The following is an 18,199-nucleotide window of genomic DNA, read 5'->3' on the forward strand; positions in this document are numbered from 1 at the left end:
CCATTTTCTCTTGTGTGAGAAAGGATTGGAAATATTCTTAGGAAAACTTTTCTATGAATCTCACACTTCATGCCCTTACCGTACATTGTTCCCAACATCTGGAAACCATTAAATGCAATATTTCCTCTTTAACAGAGAAAAGGGAATGGCTGTCAGTGACCCCAACTTTTGCCTTTGGTTCAGTACCCTGCTTCCAGCGCCCCTAGATTTACTCACCGCCCACAAAGGAGCGTTATCGCCCACTTTGAGAAAAGCTGATTTAGACTATTTTTAACTTTCTGGACTGCAAAGACTCAAATCAACCTAAAAAATTCTGTTGTGCAAGATATAATATCATTATAATAGATATGACAAAACTAAGTAGTTGAATTTAGACTAAACCTGCTAGCTTTATGTTATCTTTATTAATTACATTTTGTTTCCTTACATCTTTATTAATAATGCTCCAACTGTTAACAACTGACAATTTCTTTTTTAATGCTGTTAAAATATACAAACTTGGAACTCAAACTCATCAAGTTTTAGATAGAATTCAAATCTGAGTAAAAGTGAGGAGGCTCAACAAGTTAAGTCTGAGTACTCGGAACCGAAAAATCCTAAACAATCCTTTTTGAGCTTGAAAATTTGGTACTCTTAAGCTTGATTTCTACATTACTAGAAAATATTCCAAAAACAGAAAAAGAAATACGTCACTTCCTGTCTAGAAATTTTGGATTGAATAAATTCCTTATGGAAAAGAATGTATTAAAAATATTTCTTCTTTTCATTTTTATACTACACCAAATTACACAAAAAATGGCACACTTAAACTGAAACCAGTCAGTTAGTTGACACCAAATCAGAGAGTGATTTTGTTTAATTTAAACAATACTATTCAGCAGATTAGTTTTCAAATTAAATTGTATAAAAGGATAAAACTGATTTTTTATTTGTATTGATAAGCAACAAATTTCATATTGATAAGCAGCAATATCAAAGTACACCTATCTCTCTGTCTACATAGTCTATTTTTAGTTTTGAAATAATGCGAATGACAAAACTAATCCCCTTTTAAGCGATTGATTTTTTTTTTACAAGGAAAAGAACGGTTTATTTGAAAATTGTTAAATTTAACTTTTTGTTAAAATTAAGAGTTCATTATATTTTTTAAGCACAGTATAGTGCTGTATGTATTAATGCATTACAGAGTACTGTATGTTGATATCATTTCCTATGCTAATTTGTGTTTATCATATTTACACAGAAATAATGTTAATGAGAAATGATATTAGTATAAAAATGCTTGTTTTCCTTTAGTAAATTGCTTATTTTTACATACCATTTAAGTTGTGGCAAGCATTTTTCTACAGGATGAATGTACTATACATTTATACGTGGCATTCTTTAAAATGTATCCACTGCACAAAAAGAGGGATAGGTGTATTATCATCCCTTTTTGTGTTTTATTATTTCTGTTATTGGTCATAAGAGTTTGCTGAGAAATTCTGCACTCAAGTTCTGGTGTAGTGAATATAGAACAACAGAATAAGAATAAAGAACATTTTTTTGGTGATTCTGTTTTGTTATTTCTCTAGTTTTTGGTGATGTGGAAATGAAACAAAAGTGTATAAATGGAAGAAAGAATTAAACTGTCATAGTACCGTATTTACTCGCATATAAGACCAGGTGTGACTTTAAAGATCAAAATAAAGAAAATTATATTTATTAATACAATTCAAATTTTATTTTGTTTAATCACAAGTAAAATATCAAATAAATGTAAATGCATAAGGATAAGATAATACCCCAAAATGTGATGTAAAAGCAAAGCCATATTGACCAGGGGACCTATAGACTTCTGATAATTATCACCGAGTTCAGCGTTAACACAAAACTTTCTTTTATATCGCAAGTACTTTTGATGAAATTAAGCTCGTCGTCTTCAGGTGAAAAAAGAACAACAAATTTGAAGAAATGGCATGTGCAGAGTGTTCTTATTTATCTCTTACTACCAGGGGACCTATTTTGAGCTCTTCCGATAACTCAACAAATCGATACATGAGACATTCGATAAGTCCCCTTACCGAAAGGCAGTTAACAAACCTTAGACAAATCGCTATTCTGTGCTCCATGTTAAGTGGGTTTCGCTACAGGTAGTCAGCCGAGATGTGTCTGGATTCCATGCCATCGATAGCTGTTACGTTTTAACCAATTACAGTTTAGTTAACATTGTATTTTTGTCACGTGACTGCAACCCGCCGTTTCTAAGCAATGCACGTTGTTTTAGTATTGTCATTACCAACCCTTTACAATTCTAGAAGTCAATCATATAAAAAAGAGAATTAACATAAACATATTAATTTTAATGATAAATGTTTTGTTGTTAAAAAGTATTTGCAACATATTATAAAATAAGGTACAATTTATAGAAGGAAACACTTAAACTTTTGTTTGTCATTTTTTGATCGCTAAAAGCTACTAAAAGCCAAGAAAAGCTACCTATAAAAACTAAATAAATTTTGTAGTAAAAAGAAATCACTAGAAATGTAATATAAACAATGTTAGTTATTAATGTAATTAAATACTACAAAATATAAAAAGTAAAGTATAGTTTGTTGATTTGTAAAAAAAAAAATAATTATTTATATCAAAATTCAATTTTTTGTATAAATTTTCAAGTTCCATTCAAACTCAAGGCTCTAATTTTCTCTCTCCAATTTGTTGAATGCTGTAGGGTTCCCAGAGTGATAGACAAGAAGTGGGATAAGCTTCATATCACCGCTAGCATTAGCTCCAAAAAGTAATGTCAATCAGTCTTTCATGGGTTTATGCCAGGGCTATGTAGTAGTGATGATTTTGAGGTTACTCTTACTACAGAGTTGGATTTTTAAATGTTACTCCTACTCCTTGAAAAACTTCCAACTCTTCTTACTCCTCAGTCCTACTCCTCAATAACAATATTTCATCATTGCCACATGACTCATCAGGCTACTTTGTTTTTTGAATTTTGATCACATTATATAGTAGCCTAATCAGTAATCAGAATTTAAAATTCAAAGGGCTGTAGCTATATTGTTTTTCATTTATTTAAAGAAAATTATAAAACAAAATACATATTTGATTTAAACTATTTAGTCAATACTGAAGAAAACTGAAACAAAAATCTGAAGGAAAAAACTAATAAAACGATTAAAAGTAAAAACTATTCTTTTAATCTACTAGATTAAGTTACTTCTCAAAAATAATATGCTCTCAATCAAATCTTCTTTCATTGAAGCATGCAAATCAGATTCTATTATTTTGAGTGCTGAAAATAGCCTTTCAACACTGAATTGGGTAGGTGATATAGTAGTAGCACAAATTGCCACATCTTGAACTATTAATGGATATTCTTTTATTGTGTCTATCACCTCTAACTTTGATTTATGACCTACTTTCTCCACTAAAGTTAAAGCCTGATAGAAATCAAAGTGGAACTTCTCATTACTTGCTACTAGCGCTGCATCTTCTCTGTTGTTGGTACTATTACTAGCTTGAGCTTCAATACATCTCTTTTTTATTTTTTCTTGGTGATCAGGGTATTTTTCAAAATCATCATCAAATTCTGAACTAGAAGTGTCAAGCTGAGAAGAGTCCATGTAATCTGATTGCTTTTTTCCTGCAATTTTTTCACTCAAACAAAGTAGTGCTGCTTTTCCCCTGGTTAACTGATTCTCTGATAGCATTATTCTTTAATTTGGATCAACATAAATTTCTGCTAATAACATATCATCTAGTAATTGAGTTTCTCTGTGCTCCATACTCTCTTTGATTCCATCAGCAACGAGACCACCAATTTTGGATAACTTGAAGATTAAATCTCTCCATTCCTTGAAGAATAATCCGGGTGTTAGGTAAGACTCTTGAAACTTTAAAGTTGCAATATATGGATGACGAAGTAATATTTCAAGCTGCTCAACTTTATCCCATACTTGATCAGCTAAAGTTATGTCAGGATTAGGCATATAAAGGAGTACAGGCTTTAATTCTAAAAACATTTGATCATTAAATAAACACTATCCCGTGTGGTAGCTTGATCAACTAGGACTTTTTTTCCACAGTGCCTTTTGAGAATAGCATTAATCTTGGGATTCCAAGCAGCTGTAGCAATCTGACGCAACTTAGTTATGAGCTTAACTGCATGAACTCTTTTCAGACCATCACGAATTGCAAGCAGTAAAGTATGCACACCACACCTCATATGTTGTATGTTGGCAATGGTGGAAGTTGAACCTGTGAAATTGTTTCCAATAACATCCAAGGTTTTGTCTAAGTGCTCATCTTCATCTAAATCAAAATTACTCTCCCCATTCTCCAGGCTCTCCACACAGCTTTCTCCTGATTCAAAATCTGTCTTTTTCTCATTAAGTTTTTCAACTGTTTTTACCATGTTTGATGCATTGTCTGTTACTATTGTCAAGATATTTTCCTTCTTAATTTCAAATTCTTTGAGCATATTTTCAATCAATTTGCAAACCTCATTGCTTGCATGCTGGGCTTTAGTATCTTTAACTGCTAAGGTACATATCTCGTTTCTTTATTTTCATTCACAAATTGGGCATTTATTACAAAATAATTTACCTGTTGACGGATGCATGCATCCATTTTCAGATGAATATACTTTTCCTTGAGCATTTCCTTCAATAATTCTGTTAGCTTCTTCTATTATTATTTTTCTAATATATCATTCCAAAGATACTCCTAGTAGCTACCATTTCACCAATCAATCCAATAAAACCCAAAGAAGAGAAGACACTGAGTGGTAGTCTGTTCTTTACAACAAGTTCAATAATATATCTTTTGAATTTAGCAGCTGACATTGTTATTGTAATCCTTTGGAACTCAAAATAATTTATTAGAGTATTTTTTCCTTCTACTTTACTACTTGTGCTAGGCCTAGAAAATTGATGACTTTTTGTTGCATTCCTTTTCCATCATAAGCTTGAATTCTTTTGGATGGAAGTGCTCCAAATGGCATTTTAAATTGGATGACCTGGTGGGTGCTTAGCCTCCCTTTCCTTTCCCTGCACTGATTTCTGAATTGCATTGCTTTTCTGGGTTATCTTCATTTATTAATTGGAATTTGAAGACATTGTTTGAGATAATTCAAAGCATCCAATTACTGCATTTCCTTTGTTCTATTATAGGAAATTAAATTATTAAATTTATAGTTTATCTGAAAAATAAGTTAATTTAAATTTAGGGTTAAGGCAAAATCCAAAAGTTAAACTTCAAATAAACTATTTTTATTAGCTGGATTAATGATTTAAATTAGATGGTGCAATATAATATAATTGTTTTTTAATGTTTGAATGTGCAATATAATTAAAGGAATAAGGAGTAGCAAAATATATTTGTTACTCCTTCTACTCCTTGAAAAACCTCAGACTCCTCTTACTCCTTACTCCTACTCGTACTCCACAGCCCTGGTTTATGCCCAGGAATATTTTTCTCTTCTTTCGTAATGTAGGTATGATTCGGCATGCACTTCCAAAATGAACCAATTTCATCACAATTGAAAATCTGTTGTGGACAATATCCTTCATTTTTAGTGAATTCTTCAAATTTGAGACAGAACTTCTCAGTTTCTTCTTTATCTGCACTAGCAGACTCACTGTGAATTACCACATGTTTAATGCCAGTTCTCCTTCTAAACTTTGCAAACCATCCAGTGGTAGCTTTGAATTCTATCTCCTCATGTGACGAATGTGGAGTTTATTTCTTCAGTTCTTCAGAAATTTCTCTAGCTTTCTCTTGAATGATGTTGTATTAGTTGTATCTCTTTTCATTTCCCTTTCTTTTATCCAAATTAAAAGCAATCTCTCCATTTTTTCGTGGATAGAACATCTTTGTTTCTCAGATGTGATTTTTGTTACTCCTTCAGCTCCTTGAGTCTTCTTGATTATATCTTTCTTAGCTAAGATTGTGCCTACTGTAGACCTGTTCAAGCCATACTGCCTAGCAACATCAGACATCTTCTGCCCACTCTCTACTTTGGCTATTATCTCTTGCTTGGTTTCTGTGATGAGCACAATTCTTGACACTACACTCTTTTTAGGCTCCATAATATTATCAATTTCTTTTTGAAATAAAATGTTTAGAAAAGCATTCACAAAAATTCAGAAAACAGAAATCAACTAGCACATGAAAGAATTACGTAAATGTGAGGCCCAAATGTAATTTGAAATTTTGGTGTTAAAATGTTAACGAATATTCAATAGGACAGTTAAACTCTCACCTTTAGAAAATAAAAACCAATGCAAAACTTTACAAGTGCCCGACAGTCTCACAAAGACTATAAAAAAGTTATTTGTCAGAAAAGTAAACAAAAAGCTGGAATAACAATGGAGAGTTTTGAAGTTCAGGAAAACACTATCTGATCGGCTGATTGGTATCGAGTTGAGTGTCGATGTTGACGTCTCCCGCACTCCGAAAGGCTTTGAACTGTTACCTGAAGACAACGGAAAATCAGTCGGTATTTTCTGTCGCTTCTTTTTATGTTTGTTCAATGAAGTGTTCGTTGTCTGATCATAAAAATCTTTCGCGAAAGTGCTCATTATCTTTGTTCGATAACTGATCACCCACTGTACTAACAAAGACAATGGGTTAGTACAGTAGTGCACAGGCACACATGCACACAAATCACATGCCATGTATTTTGCCTTCACTAACACATTTGAAGATGAATCATATATCATATGGTATTTAGCCTTAATGCTGGCTCTCTACTTAGTGCAATTTTGAGGCAATTGAATCACCTTTGTTGATTACTGTGCTCATGCACAGTAAAATCATCTTCCAGTTAGAATGGCCTTCAAGTATTTTTGCAACAGAGTACTAGGACAACATCTATTTTCTCACAGCAAATCTGTCACAGACAATCAGAATGTAGCATCTATAATTCCAAGCATAAAGGACATCATATTTTTACTGATCAACCTTACCACTACATATAGCATGGTGTGAAGATTTTGAAAAGGTGCAAAAAAAAAAAAAAAGTAAATATCAGATCAAAAAATTTAAATTGAAAAATTGAAAAGTTGAAACTTTTGCTGTCATTTTAAAAATTCCCATAATTCATTGCAAATCACCTTCCATTTTGCACAAAATGTGCAGGTCTATAAATCATCAGATGGAAACACAATTGTGCTAACTGGAGAGCCTGCATAACAGGAAAGTGGCTACTGAGAAATTCCCTGAAATAATGAGATAGTCATCCCTGTGCTCACTGGCCACCCTGTAATTTGATTGCAGGTGTTTATGAAATCTCCCCATTAGTAAATTAACCCCATCTCAAATATCTTTCAAACAGATAATCCAAGGGTTATCCCCAAAATGACAGTACGTAGATAACTGATAAGTACAGTAGAATCTTGTTTTAACAAATTGCAGAACAATAGATTTCTCAAGATAACAAATTTTTTCCCAGGTTCCCCAAATCAATGTAATTTTACATCCTTTCAGCAGATCCTTTACTCGGAATAAAGGATTTTTTCTAACTCAAATCTATTGTAAACTTCATGTTTTTTCAATGTTTAGTTAATATTTGGGATATTTGTTTCTGGAAATTTGTAGTTTGATGATGCATGTGTTACATTTAGGATATGTACAATTGAAGAATTGTGCAAAGAGTCAGCTGGATATGATTGAGGAGGAGTCACCTAATAAACACTCAGTCACTGGTCCAAGTGTAGTGCTGAAATTTAGCGAGGCTGTCAAGTATTTCCAAGTCATGAAGACCTTCCTGACAAGTTTCAGCATAAACAAAGAGGCTATACAGTGAATGACGTTTCTAATATCAAGCAATGTTGTATTCAATAAATAGAAAAGTGGCACTAAAAGAAACCAGGATAAACGAGATTTTTTTTTTTTTTGACAAATTGTGAAGTCAAGCAAAGTACTAATGAGCATATGTAATTTGTCTCTTATGTTTTTATGTTTACAGTATGTACAGTTTTCACCAGCTTTGTCATACACAAGTATGGCATAATATACAATCATATATCGCATAATATACAGGTACATTACAAACATACACGTTTCTATAGGATAAAGAAGAGGGATTTCAAGAGAATGAATAATTTCAAGTACAGTAGAGCATCGATTATCTGAATACTGATCAACTGGAACATTGGTTAACTAAAAGCGTTCCAGTCAGTAAATTCAAATTTCTGCTAGTGCTATGGCACTGCAGCACTCTCCCCCTCCCTGCTAACCTAAACTGTGATACAAGATATATACAGTACAATTTTGTATTTAATATATTTTTTGTAAATGATCAGTTATCCAAAAAATCACTTATCCAAACAACCCCAATCCCAAACTGTTTCAGATAATCGATGCTCTACTGCAGTGGTTCTTAACCTTTTTATACTTGCGGCCCACCAAATATTTCATATTTTTGTGAACCCCATTTTTTTAATAATAATTTATATTTGTTAAATTATCTATAATAAATTAATTTTTTTATTATTGCTTAATTTTTTTATATAATAAATGTAAATCATAACTTATTATTTCATTATCTATTTAAATAACATTCAAACTTCACAATTAAACATAAAAACTCATTAATTTTTAACAAAAAATAAAATAAACATTTAAAAATTCATAGAAAAAACAAAAAATATTTGAAAATAATTTAGATGAGATTTCTGCTGCCGAATATCCTGAACTAATTTGTTAATTCTTGGTTCAATTGTTTGTAATGCTATCTGCATGCAGGCATCTAACCACAATCGATTGTGTTTTTTTGTTTTTATATCCACCATAGTTGAGAACCCTTTCTCACACAAATATGTACTAGCGAAAGGCAGAAAATTTTGCATTGCTGCTGAAAAGATGGGAGAGGATATTCTACATGAATTTGTATCCAAAATTGGGACACACTTAGTTTTGAACACAGATTTCAAATTACAATCATTTATTAATTATAATAATGTATCTTCATCAGCTGATGATAAATTGGTATTTTTATAACTGTTGTATGGATATTAAATCCACAGTTTTGTAATGTGAACTTCATCATTAGGAAAATATTTATCTTGTATGTAGGAAGAAATAAGAAATAAATAAAAAAAAACAAAATAGGAAAACTTTATCTTTCTTATTTCACTTTTCAATACGATATTCGGTTATACATCAATTTTCTTTTTATTATTATCTGAAGGAATTTTTGCATAATTTGGCGGCCCCCCAACAAACTTCTTACGGACCCCCAGGGGGCTGCAGCCCCCCTGTTAAGAATCACTGCTCTACTGTACTGGTATTTCTTATATAGGCCTATAGGGGTTAAAAAATAGAAATTTTTTCAAACAAATATTTTGCGGGAAATCCATTGTTCACAATATAACAGATTCTTGGAACAACAGATAATTATCGTGGACAAAGCAATCAGTTAAAATGAGATTCTTCTGTATATTCAATCAATTTAGCTATCAATGGAAGTACAACCACTCAAAAACTGGGTAAACTGATAGAAAGCTACAAAAAAAAAAAACCAAATAACCAGCAGAAAAAATTGAAAAGTGCTAACATTAAAAACTAACGTTCGCTAACATTTTGAACAACATTGATGTGGATTCCGACCATACATGCTTCATTCACAGTTCTTCCTAACAACCCTTTCTCAGACACCCAGAACAAGTGGAAATTCAGAAGGCCACCCACAAAAATACTGCTATTAACTTCCACGATGTAGACTCCTTTCCCACATTGTGGAAGTCCTAGTTTGAATTGTAAACTTACTTTCTTCTCCCTCTCCCCATCTCACGTCGTCTTCTTTTTTCACACATGTATGGCAATCCCCTATTGTTTCAACAGCTGCGGGATTAGTTAGCCTGAGGATGTCTGTTCAACATGAGCAAAAAAGTTAGCACTTCCCAATTTTTTCTTCTGGTTATTTGGTTTTTTTGTAGCTTTGTATCAATGTAAACTTAAAATTACTAACATAAAAGCAGTGTGTTTGTGTGTATATAAATTCCTTGTAACTCCTGCAATTTTTGTCCAATCCAGATGAAATTTTGGTTATGTTCTGACAGAAAGTACAGGTTACTTATTTTGCAGAAATATTAGCTATAGAATAAGCATTTTATCAATTTCAGATCGGTGATCGCACTTTGTTGCAGTGATGTTGGTGACTGTGTGATGTTCATGCTTGACAAGGAAATTTCCCTTAAGTCGTATTTTTAAATATTTTGGTGAATGGCATATTTTAAACTTAAAATATCATTCATTAAATTTAAAATTTAAACTTAAAAATGATAGCCGCATCATGTCACTTCTGTAACAAATTTTTAAAAAAAATCTCTTCATAGTGATCAATGTTCCCTCTAAGCTACGCAACTGCGCAGCCACGCACTGCTCAAATTGTTGCCGCGCACGAGAATTTGTGCGCCATGCAGGCAAGCATGCACACTGATTTGAATTGTTTACTTTTTTCTCATTCTGTCTGCAACATGATTATTGCTATGTAAATACATTAAATCATTGACAAAAGATAATATTTTATATGGAAGTATGTTTTAAAATGAATTTTAATCTCTACTTTATAATTAAGTATTTTAATTTTTATAGGAAAAAATAAGATTTTATATATGCATATATGCTCAGAAAAATTTTTTGCTCAGAATTTGGCTCAGCAAAAATGTTTTTTGCTCAGAGAAATATATGTTCCACTCATCTACAAAAAAAATTAGAGGGAACATTGATAGTGACCATGAGACGTTCTGTTATCCAATCAAAAGTATTTGAGCCCGTTATTTAGGAAATGTTATCACTCATCTAATTAATGTGCATACAATTCACTTTTGTTTTATCAATGTGGAATTAAAAAGACTTGCTATTTTGTTGGGGGGGGGGTGAAATGCCCAGAGGAAAGCATAAGAGTAAAATTGGTCAGGTAAATTCTAGATCTAAAAGAATAAAAACTTAGACCCCAATGGCTGAAGTCTGACTTAAGCAACATCGAATAAGAATGGCTGCCAAGGGCTGCAGAAACAGTATCACAACATCAAGTTTGACTTGAAGTTCTTCTAAATTCTTCAATCTCTACTTTATCATAAAAAAATACTCTAACATGCTTGACAGGAAAATTTCTAGTTAAATAATAATTTGTCATCATCATCCAATGATTTGAAAATGAATGTGAATTGACTAACTAGCATAAGAATATGAGTTAACTAATGTGTCTGGATAGCCTCCTCTTCTTTAATTCTTTATGGATTAATTACAAACTTTTTCATATCAAAATAAAAGATAAAGGAAATTTGAAGATTTGTAGGAAAATAGTAGTAATCAAGCATTTTCTCACAAAAACCTTAACAATAAAGAACAAACTAAACTACAAGGATCGTTCGATAAGTCCTTAGAAAATCCAATAGATGGTGCTCGTAGAATCAAAAATGGCTAGTTTTTTGGTAAGCATCATGACTCACTAGACAGCTGTGAAAGTCTCAGTCACATGGTTTCATTTTTATTGTCAATTGAAGCAAGAAACTTTTGTTTATTTAGAAAAATGGAAAAAGTGAGTTTTGAGCGGTGATTAAACACTTATATTTAAAAGGCTTAACACCAAAAAAGATTAAAGCTGAGTTGGATGAAGTTCACGGCACATATGCTCCTATGTTTGCAACTGTTTACAAATGGGTAAATGAGTTTAAACATGGCCGTACATCCACAAAAGATGAATGTTGTTCGGGATGTCCAGTGGAAGTGACTACTCCCAAAATGATTGACAAAATCCACGATATAGTTTTGAGTGATCAACAAATCAAAGTGCACAAAATAGTTGAGGCCACAAGCATATCGCAAGGTATAGTGTTTTCAATTTTGCATGAAAAATTGGGTGTGAAAAAAATCTTGGAAAAATGGATGCCGCATTTGTACTCAGTGGAGAATAAATGGAATTGTGTGGTCGACTCTGAGGCTATTTTAGCACTTTTTCGTCGCAATCCTGATGAGTTTCTGCGTCGATACATAACTGTGGATGAAACGTGGATACACTACTACACTCCAGAGACAAAGGAACAGTCAAAACAGTGGGTTTTTGAAGGCAAAAGGATTCCAAAGAAGGCAAAGACAGTGAAACTGATCGGAAAGGTGATGGCCACAGTTTTTTGGGATACATGCGGAATCATCTACACCAAGGGTGGGCAACATTTTTTATAACATGGGCCAGATTAAATTTTATGTTTTTTCCGCGAGCCGTAGTAGTTAATTGACGCCTTCTTGTGACCTGTAATTTTTTAGCATGCAAATATGAAATAAATAAAAAAAAGAAGTTAATTACTACATTTATTTCTCTTACTGTTTTCGAAAAATTACTATTATTTATTTATTTTTTCGATTTAATAATCTATTAAAATCTCGCGGGCCGGATAGCAACTTTTTGCAGGCTGGGGGTTGCCCACCTTTGATCTACACCGATTACTTGGAAAAAGAAAAACAATAACTGGAGAGTATTATGCGTTGTTATTGCACCTGTTGAGCGAAGAAATCAAGGAAAAACTTCATTTGAAAAAGAAAAAGATCCTCTTCCATTAAGACAATGCACAGGTGCACACCTGTACAGTTTCAATGGCCAAAATCATGGAATTAAAGTTCGAATTATTACAACATCCACTGTATTCAGCCCCCAGTGACTTTTTTTTTATTTCCAAACTTAAAAAAATGGCTCGGCGGACAACGGTTTACATTGAATGAGGAGGTCATCGTCCAAACAGATGCCTATTTTGAGGACCTTCCAAAATCTTACTTTTTAGATGGCTTAAAAATGTTGGAGAAACACTTGGAAAAGTATATAGAGCTTAAAGAAGATTATGTTGAAAAAAAAATCTACCTAAAATAATCTCTTTTTCTATTTTTTTCTAAGGACTTATTGAACAACCCTCATAATATTGAAGTTTTTAGGTATAACATTGTGTGCTACAGACTTTTTTTTTAACTCTACCTGCCATGCGGGCACTAAGAGGGCCTCTTTTAGCAAGCCCAGGCTCACAATGGGGCAGCTGGGTGGTGAGGGATGGGCCTGACATATCCGGACAGACCAACCCCTGAAAAACTCCTGGGAATTTAGCAACCTGTCCGGATTTATACCCAGGTCCCCTAGAGCAGTGTTCCGCAAACTTTTTGTATTCAAGGTACACCTACCAAATCACGAAATTTTAGAGGTACACCAAAGAAAAAACCAATGTTTATTTAATATTTATTTATTATAAAAATCAGTACAATGTTTAATGAGAAATGTGAGCCTGCTTAACTGAGCACAGGCGATCAAAATTTGGAACAATCATTGATAAGGCTGCTCTCATCTCTTGGTCGATCGTCCTCAGGCATTCTCTTTTTCTTGATTTAATCATAGTGAGAGTTGAAAACCCCAATTCACATAAGTAGGTCGTGGCAAATGGTAACAGAATTGCAATAGCACGCTTTGAAAGCAGTGGATACTCATTTTTTATATGCAGCCAAAAATGTGCTAGTTCTGTTTCGGAAAATTTTAGTATTAATGTCCAATCAGTTTTTAGCTCCACGAATTCTTCCTGCTCGTTTATCGGTAGGTGTTCAATGGAAATGCTATCTGAAAATGGATTTCGTACCCAGTCCATGAGTTGCAGGTCACACTTAGGAAAATAAGAGTTCATTTTTTCTCCTAATAGCTCCAAGTGTTTCACTATCAAAGCCTGCACTTTTTTCTGAATTGGCAGCCATGACATTTGGGAACATTTCATTACTACCATCGGTAGCGTGGCTGATCCATAACACCAACTTAGTGCAAAGCTTTCAATCTTGTCCGATAACGTTAAAATATTAGAATTCCTGCCTTGCAGTTTTTTGTTGAGCTCATTTAAATTGGCGAATATATCCGCCAGATATGCAAGTTTTGCTACCCATTCTTCTCTTTTAAACAGAAAAGTAAAATCTGAACCCTAGGCCTCTAAAAACGTCTGGGTCTCATTTTTTAGCTCGTAAATTCGAAAAAGCACTTTTTTGCAAGAAAGCCATCGTACTTCTGTATGAAACAGAAGTGACTGATGATCTGCTCCCATTTCCTGACACACTGCATCAAACAGACGAGAGTTCAGCAGTTGCAACTTGATGTAACTGTCAATTTTGACGACTTCTTGTAGGACAGACAATTCATCAGGCAGAGACTTCGCCATCAGTGCTTCCCTGTGTAAAAAGCAATGTACATTTTTAATATTAGGGTTTTTTTCAGAAGCCCTGGTTATAAATCCCCTAATTTTTCCCGTCATAGCTGCTGTTCTGTCCGTGCAAATGCTTATGCAGTTGTGCCATTCCAAATTATACTCACTGAAGTACTGGTCTGTTACTTTGAACATTTCTTCTGCAGTGGTATAACCAGGTAGTGGCAGACAAAATAAAAAGTCCTCTTTTATTTCATATTCGTCAGTGTACCTCACATTTGATATGAGATGCGCGTGACCACTGATATCAGTAGCCTCATCGACTTGTAGTGCAAAAACTCCACTAAGCCTTAATTTTTCAATTAACGTTGATTGAATGTCGCTAGAAATATCATTAATTCGACATGAGATTGTATCTGCTGACGCAGGTATTTTTTCGATTTCCTTAGCAGCTTCCTGGCTAATCATAATCTTGACAACTTCTTTGCAGACAGGTACAATTAAAGTTTCAGCGAGAGAATGAGGCTTCTTGGATTTAACAAGCATATTAGCGATCATATAGCTTGCTTTCTGCACTTTGTCTGATGTTTTGAAAGACAAACTCATAAGAGTTACCTGTTTCTTAGACTGGTCTTTCAAACGTTGAAAAAAGGCTTTGTCTTTTTGAGCCACTGATGGGTGTTTAGTAGTTAAATGTCGTAAAAGTTTACTGGGCACCATCAAATTATTACCCAAGTTTCTCCATTTTGGGATTGGGCATGATTCATCTCCGCAATATATAAAGCCATAACATACATAGCTCTCATCATATTTTCAATTAACAAGCTCAGGTTTTTTCTTCATTGACTCTGCTTCTTGGGAATCATTAGTTTCACTTGACGAACTTGCAGTAGGTTTAAGGAATTTACACACACATACATATATACACCATTATATACACATACATGTATTAGGGTCTATTTATTTGTAATAAAAAAAAGTCAATTACGTTCGCAACGACACATTCACAAACTAGCGGCTAGTTACTGGCGAAAAGCAATTTGTTTCAGTTTACAACAGCGCGTGACAACGATGACTAAGTGGGGTGCAGCGTTACAATATCACATTGACATGTGCATGCGTGCGGGTGGGCTGTCCCGCTCCTCGTGCAACGAAGCACTTCGCTCGCATAACTCTCAGCTATGTGTAGGTGCATTATCTTCACAAAACTTGACATTTTTCCACGGCATACCAACTATTGACCATGGTACACCAGTGTGCCACGGCACACGCTTTGCGGAACACTGCCCTAGAGCAGTAGGTGCCATCTGGCCGTCTATATGTGCTACAGACTATCAGGGGTGAAATAAGAGATTTATGGCATCTCTACTCCAAATACACAAATCACTGCTAACTACAAATTCAATCCATCCTTTTCTGGAACATATATCATGCTCTTTCATATATATTTTAAGATTTTCTTAACAGATTTCATGGGTTTTTTTTTAACATATAAATTTGAAAGTTATTAATCAAAAAAATATTTTCACAAAATTTAATAAAATACATAAAATAATAATTTATATCTTTTTAAAAAACAATGGGTTCTTTTCTGTTGATGGGATGCCAATTGTAACTCTGACACATGATACAGTTGTCTGCATCACTAAGACTATTGCGTCGAACTATTTAGACCGGGAATGGGCAACCTTTTTCTATGTAAGGGTTGCATTTCAAAACTTTTGAACTGACACCAGCCACACACAAGAGAAAAGAGGGGAAAAATGTCGGTAAATCACAATTCTTTATTAATATATAATTATAAATTAGCATAGGTATACTTAATATAGATTCTGTCACTGATCTAAACATAATATATCAGAAATATTTGGTTAAATATTAGTCAATGCTAGTTTTAAATTAGTTTCAGTGTGTCTGTTAGCTGATTTCTTGTTTTAATTTTACTAAAATTAAAACAAGAAACCAACTAACAGACACATCAAAAAACTAAATTCATTGCGAAAAAACTATTCACAAATATAAGTTGTAGAAAATAACATTTGAATTTTTGTTGAATATCTCGTTAAGCTGGGAAATTGACATATTTATTCATATTTTATGCCACACAGGCCACAAAAAATATTGCTGCAGACTGCATGCGACCCAAGGGTCGCAGGTTGCCCATCCCTGATTTAGACCATGCGACCGTGCCAGCTTTGAGTAGCCCACTTGACTGTTTGCAGAGTACTTGATGCTATATAGTTTTAATGGGTAATGAGGTGCAAGCAATAGCAAGCACCGAAACACACAACTATATGCAAAGCATGTAGAATAGGCAGTATACCGATACATATTAAAAAACTGATCTTTGGAGGCAAATATCTCACAAAGGGTCAATTCTGGGTGTGGTGCGAAACCTCTCATTCATAGTTCAAATCTCACCTATTGCCATACATATCGGCCAGCATCCCATTAACAGAAAGGTACCAAACAACACAATCAATAAGTTATTTTCAAATTAAAATAAACTAAAACTTGCAGTTTGAAAGGGAACGTAGCAGTTTCACACATTAAAAGAAGAAATTTCCTATATAAATTGCTTTATTCTGAAATATATACCGAAGTTACTTTTAAGTAATTTATACGTGCATAAACATATAAGCAAATGACATAAAAATAACTTTCTACCACGAAAAACATGAAATTTATCATTTATATTTTTACCTTGTGCGTATATCCCAACTAAAACAAAAACTGATAATAATTACTTATCAATGGTTAAAAACGTGGGTAATTCTGATTTCAAAACACTCAAAAAATTAATTTGCAGTTTAAATCTATATTGTCCACACTTATCATATAAACTCGAGCATTATTTACCGTCAAGCTTATTTTCTATAATATATGTCCCAGAATATAATACTACATTTAAACATTGTGTAATTTATTTACCCATCAATTCAATCATAAAACTTTTAACAGTAATTTTGTGTGTCTTAATTTATTCTCTAAAAGTTACAATCGAGAAAAACACATATTGTTAACTGCAGTATTACTTAGTACGTTTAGAATATCATCAATATTTATTCCTAAAATAATAAATCATTTTACTAACTTTAGATAAAAACAATTCGAACTGATATTAGCAGCCATCTTTAGGCTTAGCACGTGTTAGCGTTCGTACATTAGGCCTATACGAAGTTCTAAAATGTGTTTCTTTAACGTAAATAAAATTAAATCTACAACACTAATAACACATTAATCATCAAACAAGCGTTTAGCCGATCAATTAATTTTTAAGCTGCAATAATTTTAAAAAACCATTGAAATTAAAATTCCTTAATAATTCTTCTCTTAGCGTCTATTAAGTTGAGTTATTCTTTTTCTTATTTAAGAAAAAAATAATGACATTATATCAACGACATTAATATTTCGACGAGAGGCTTAATAATATGGAAAATTTGACTTTCTTTCTTTCTTTGAAAGATAACTCACTTTGTAATAAGCACCATTTTCACCGCAAACTTCCACAGCTAAGTCCTCCATCTTGAATCATATGAAGCTTTGTATCATGGGAACGATTCCAGAATTCTATCTCGAGAATTTGTTCAAAACAAAATTTTCGAAATTACTTCGAAACAAAAAAATTATTTCTACATAAATTTTAAAATTGTTATTTATAGATTAGATAAGTTTAAAGACGTTTCTAAATTTAATTCTCGGAGTAAAGTCGAAAATATTATTCGCTTGGAAGGCATGCGCTATTTTAATTCGATTATTCGGAAACCATTTAAAATTTTTATATTAGAAATTTAGAGATATCAGATAAAACAAATGTTAAGAATTTTTAAAATGCTTTCATTATGATTACACATATTTCGTTATAATTCAAGCGATTATATTTCTGCCAGCGCTTAGCGGTTTTTGATACAAGTAACAGTCGGATATTCACGAATGTACTGTACTTATTCAATCAAAGTTTAATTGTAAATTTTTGTACTGTTCGGTCAGAAATTCAATAGTATAATCGCAAATTTGTGAATTAAATTGGTCCGAAA

The 18,199-nt window shown here is 33.0% G+C and overlaps 1 protein-coding gene across 4 annotated transcripts in view; it reads right to left on the minus strand.

Moving 5' to 3' along the window:
• The window catches only part of LOC136971413 (fragile X messenger ribonucleoprotein 1 homolog A-like), a 100,722-nt gene extending 82,940 nt beyond the window's left edge, over positions 1–17,782 (minus strand). For all 4 annotated transcript variants that reach the window (XM_067265874.1, XM_067265873.1, XM_067265875.1 and 1 more), the window contains exon 1: positions 17,637–17,782. In XM_067265874.1, coding sequence (XP_067121975.1) covers positions 17,637–17,687 — 51 coding nt within the window. In that variant the 5' untranslated portion in view covers positions 17,688–17,782. The remainder of the gene's footprint in view (positions 1–17,636) is intronic.
• Between the last annotated feature and the right edge of the window lie 417 nt (positions 17,783–18,199).

Source organism: Centruroides vittatus, unplaced genomic scaffold, assembly GCF_030686945.1.
Source record: "Centruroides vittatus isolate TY-2023 unplaced genomic scaffold, ASM3068694v2 contig_250, whole genome shotgun sequence".
Classification (NCBI taxonomy): domain Eukaryota; kingdom Metazoa; phylum Arthropoda; class Arachnida; order Scorpiones; family Buthidae; genus Centruroides; species Centruroides vittatus.